This window comes from Cicer arietinum, chromosome 1, assembly GCF_000331145.2.
Source record: "Cicer arietinum cultivar CDC Frontier isolate Library 1 chromosome 1, Cicar.CDCFrontier_v2.0, whole genome shotgun sequence".
Classification (NCBI taxonomy): domain Eukaryota; kingdom Viridiplantae; phylum Streptophyta; class Magnoliopsida; order Fabales; family Fabaceae; genus Cicer; species Cicer arietinum.
The window spans coordinates 46,300,228-46,304,185 of NC_021160.2; the positions used below are offsets into that span (position 1 = coordinate 46,300,228).

Here is a 3,958-nt window from a genome sequence, read left to right on the forward strand (position 1 = left end):
TTTTATTAATGATTAATATATCTTTTAGGCGTATTAGATGCTCAACCAACTAGTCAAGCCAGACAACATAAAGTTGTGCATGTTTTTGCAAGCTGTAAACATGTATCCTTATGAAGGGAGTGTGGCCTTCAAATATCAAACTTTTAAATACGCGTATTCTAGTACAGCAACTTGTGCTATATTATATATAGTTTTAGGCATTATTATATTAAACCAAAATCAATGGTTATGTGATCTTTTTCTTATTATTATTTAAACTACAATCAAGTTATACTTGTACCCACGAAAAATCAAGGATTAAGTTCCCCTATAGATTCTTGGTGTGACCATGTCAAAAACAATTATAAATTATTATTATTCATTAATGAAACAACATTCACCCAAGTTATGTGATTTGGATTGAAAAACACTTGTATCTATTCTCAGATCAAGATAAAAACCCATATAAATGACAAATTTTCTTCATAAAACACAAGTAAGAAAATATAAATATTTAGGCTCCCATTAGGAATGAGCTTCAGATAATTTGAATTACATTCAATATACAACGCCTATCATCCATTTTTGGAAAGTGATTGTATGAACTAATTTGTTTGCCCCCCCTAAGAATCTCGCTGGGATCATGCTCCACACTACTAACTAATCTCAAGTAGAACTTTTTGAAGTGCTTCTGTTGTCAGAGGGATGTGCAAGCAATCTTGACCGTCCGAATGCCTCTTGGTCTTGACCAGCTCGTGGTCTTTAAATTCTGTCAAATGGGAATTCAGGGTAACCTGGCTGCTGACAAGGAAACGTTCACGACAGACTGAGTAGAGATCGTTGATTGGCATTCCTGGAGGGAAGAAAAAAACATTTAAGAAACCATAGATATGGAAAGAACAACATATATCCAAGTACAATGATAGAAAACCACAAGGGGCTAGCGTCTGTGGTTGGTGCATAATGTGTGAGTGTTGTTAACTCCGAATTATTGAGCTCGATTCTTACTCATAATAAAAAGTTCAATGATAGTTACCTTCTTCAGGATGAGAAAGTTGATATTCAGCAAGAACTTTGAATACACTCTGGGCATTAGGTGTCAAACTTTGCAAAACTATGGCAGCTGTTTTGACACTTTGGCTGGCACTGCCATGTGCAAGAATCAGAGGATAAAACATGCCTTCAACCTTATATGGGGAAAATGTAGGAACATGATACCAACACCAATTGAACTGTGTGTGAGCCATATTCTTGTCCCAAACTGCCAACAGAAAATGTAACTGTTAAGCAATAGGCAGAGGCAACAAAAAAAATCTTTCATATACTGCAACAAGAGTCACATATACTTCATTTTTTCTCCTACTGCAACAAGGGTCTTTCTTTGAGTTCAGTAACTCCTACATAGATTAAATGACTCCATTATATTCTATCAAAACAAAGTGTTGGGAACAACCAGTTAGATCCAATAATTTTTATAGTTTGCTGTTTTTCTTATTCATCTTCTACATCTGACAGTGCAGGCTATTTTTCAATTTATCAATTCTTATTATTGGTCTTTTACTCACTTGACTAAAGTATCTTATAGATGTCATTCTACCACCTTTTGCTCAATATGTGCCACTCCTACTTACTCTAAGGCTCAGTTTTGATCTTTCCTACAAACAACTGTAAAGCAGAAGAGCAAATAAATAGTACAGTAGCAATTTTAAGTCACAAGAGTCAAGACCAACAAAACTTTTGGTTATTCAACTTTCTAAAAGAGTGATACCACTTAATCCTATTGTCCAGTTAAACAGAGATAAAATATAGGATCAGATCCTCGAAGCACATCAAGTAATAGGCAGCACAAATCAAACAAAAGTTTCAAAAATATGTTTTAAAAAGGAATTTATACTTTTTTATTGTGAATTAATAATAAAGTAATTGATTTTAAACAAATTCATTATAAATTGCACTATTAAAGCTACTATTTACAATTCAATGTTCAAAATCCCAAAATAAATCTCCAACAGATGATAATAGAACAATTCAAACATGGAAAAATAATTCAAGCAATCATAACATCAAGGCATATCTAAAGATGAAATGTGAGAATATTGACTACACCAACAATTTACCAGGAATATATGCACGAGATAATGTGACAGTATTAACTAAACTTACACAGGGGAGCATTAACATGGTCAATAGAGGCGACAATACGAATATGGGTACAAGAAGCCAGTCGAGCGAGATATTGTTGGGTTTCAGAGTCCCTTAATCCTGGTCCATCAATATTGTGAATAACTACACAAACGAAACAATCGTTGTCTTCTACTTCCACTTCATATAAAAATGTAAGAAGATCTTCCATAGATTGAGTATTGAAAGGCTGTTGTCGGCTGGAAACCCTTCGTTTAGCTTTCACTTGATCACATAGAAGTTCAGCTACAGCTATTACAACCTAATATATTAAAAAGAAAAAAATAAAGCTTAGAGCATTGTACAATTGTGATCCTTCACTGAGACATTCATTGTTTCCGTTTATGCCTTTACTTTTCACCACCAAAGAGCTATAATAACTACATGCTTCTGTGGAATGCAAGGTGTTAGGAGGGAAACAAACCTGTTTTAAGTTAATGGTCTGAAGATAACCATTAATGACAACTACAGAGTATTCAGTGAGTGTCTGTGAAGCAAAGTCTTCAATCAAAGCTTTCTTAGAACCAAAGCCATACATTAGAAGAGCGAAGCCACATCTGGCTCATTCGGAAAGAAAAAAAGTGAAGGTCACTATATTTCCAAGGGAGATAAACTAAACATCTTAAAAGCACAGTTCAAATATCAATCTTAATCATCAAGTTATAATACATTATACATCAAAGAAAGAAGCACTTATAATTGTATTTTTTTATTGCAGTGAAAAAAATAGATTTTAGTTAAAAGTGGACTGAATATAAAACAGTTTATGTTTGGATACATTCACCTAAAAGTAAACTAAACAATAAATTTGAGTGGAAAAATCACAATTGGAGTCAAAAACTACAAATCCTATCTTCAAGTTATAATCATCAATTCTAGAGGATAAATCAATATTAATTGAAATCATCCAAGCATGTCAAAATCAATTTTGTGTCAACAATCACTTTGGACTCCCCCTACCGTGAAACAAAACACATGTGCTAACTGGATTTAAGCACTTAACATATGATATGACATAATTTATAGTGTGTTAAACAAGCAATTAACATATTTCTCACCCAAAAGCTCTCTAGATACAATAGTAGTTCAATGATATAGATGGAAAAAGAAAAAAAAACATACCTAAGCGAGAGAAGCCATTCAGGGTACATAGCTATATAGGAATCCAATAAGAGGGCAATCTCGTTTTCATGCTTGGGTTGAATGTTCATTGCAGCTTCCCTGAGTTCCTAGCCACATATAAAAAGAAAAGGTAAAGTATAAGCAGAAATTGGAGAGAATACATAAGATAACCTCTGTGATCAAAATTGGTACCTGTTCATCAACAACATCGATGTCGGTGAGTTTGTGTTTTGATTTCTTTACCGAGGATGCAAGTTCCTTTGCTAGAAAATAATTTCTGGAGAATTCCAATTCGTCCTCTTCTTCCTCCTCCTCTTCCCAATTGCCATTGTCACCCATCTTTCAATCAGAGGAAAAACTGTCAAAGGGATTATCAATGAAAGATTATTGCCAATGAAGTTTATCAAATGGATTATCAACTATCAAACTCACCTAGTGACAAATGAATCAAATCATTTTACGTAAATGAAAATGAATAAAATGAAAGCAAATTTCAAAGCTTTTGTCAATTTTAATAACAGTGAAAAGGAAGTCAGATGAAAAACTTGAGTAAGCTTTTGCACAAACTTACAGCGCAAATTGAATAGCTTTTGCGAACGGCGGCAAAGGGATACCGGCGGGCGAGCGGAGAGAGTGGGTCGGTGGGTGGCGCGGGAGTTAGAGAGAACGACGGTTC

General features: G+C 34.2%; 1 protein-coding gene across 2 annotated transcripts; it reads right to left on the minus strand.

Annotated features, from left to right (window-relative positions):
- Nucleotides 1-445: 445 nt before the first annotated feature.
- LOC101504733 (origin of replication complex subunit 2) lies at nucleotides 446-3,958 on the minus strand. Of its 2 annotated transcripts, none has more exons than XM_004487616.4 (7): nucleotides 3,854-3,958; nucleotides 3,475-3,640; nucleotides 3,283-3,389; nucleotides 2,585-2,717; nucleotides 2,143-2,422; nucleotides 1,016-1,240; nucleotides 446-832 (listed from the first exon to the last, which is right to left on the minus strand). In XM_004487616.4, exons 2-7 carry the CDS (start codon nucleotides 3,619-3,621, stop codon nucleotides 636-638), a joined length of 1,089 nt encoding a protein of 362 aa, XP_004487673.1. In that variant the 5' UTR covers nucleotides 3,622-3,640; nucleotides 3,854-3,958; the 3' UTR covers nucleotides 446-635. The 2 variants fall into 2 exon arrangements, with proteins under 2 accessions (XP_004487673.1, XP_012572596.1); XM_012717142.3 differs by having other exon boundaries at nucleotides 3,475-3,621; nucleotides 3,854-3,952.

Bases quoted from the DNA above. Each gene is read 5' to 3' on its own strand.
- LOC101504733 (XM_004487616.4), bottom strand. From the start codon at position 3,621: ATGGGTGACAATGGCAATTGGGAAGAGGAGGAGGAAGAAGAGGACGAA. The intron at 2,423-2,584 runs GTTTGTTTCCCT...TTAATATATTAG, and splicing joins AGACCATTAACTTAAAACAG to GTTGTAATAGCTGTAGCTGA. The intron at 1,241-2,142 runs GTAAGTTTAGTT...TTCTGTTGGCAG, and splicing joins CCATGTTAATGCTCCCCTGT to TTTGGGACAAGAATATGGCT.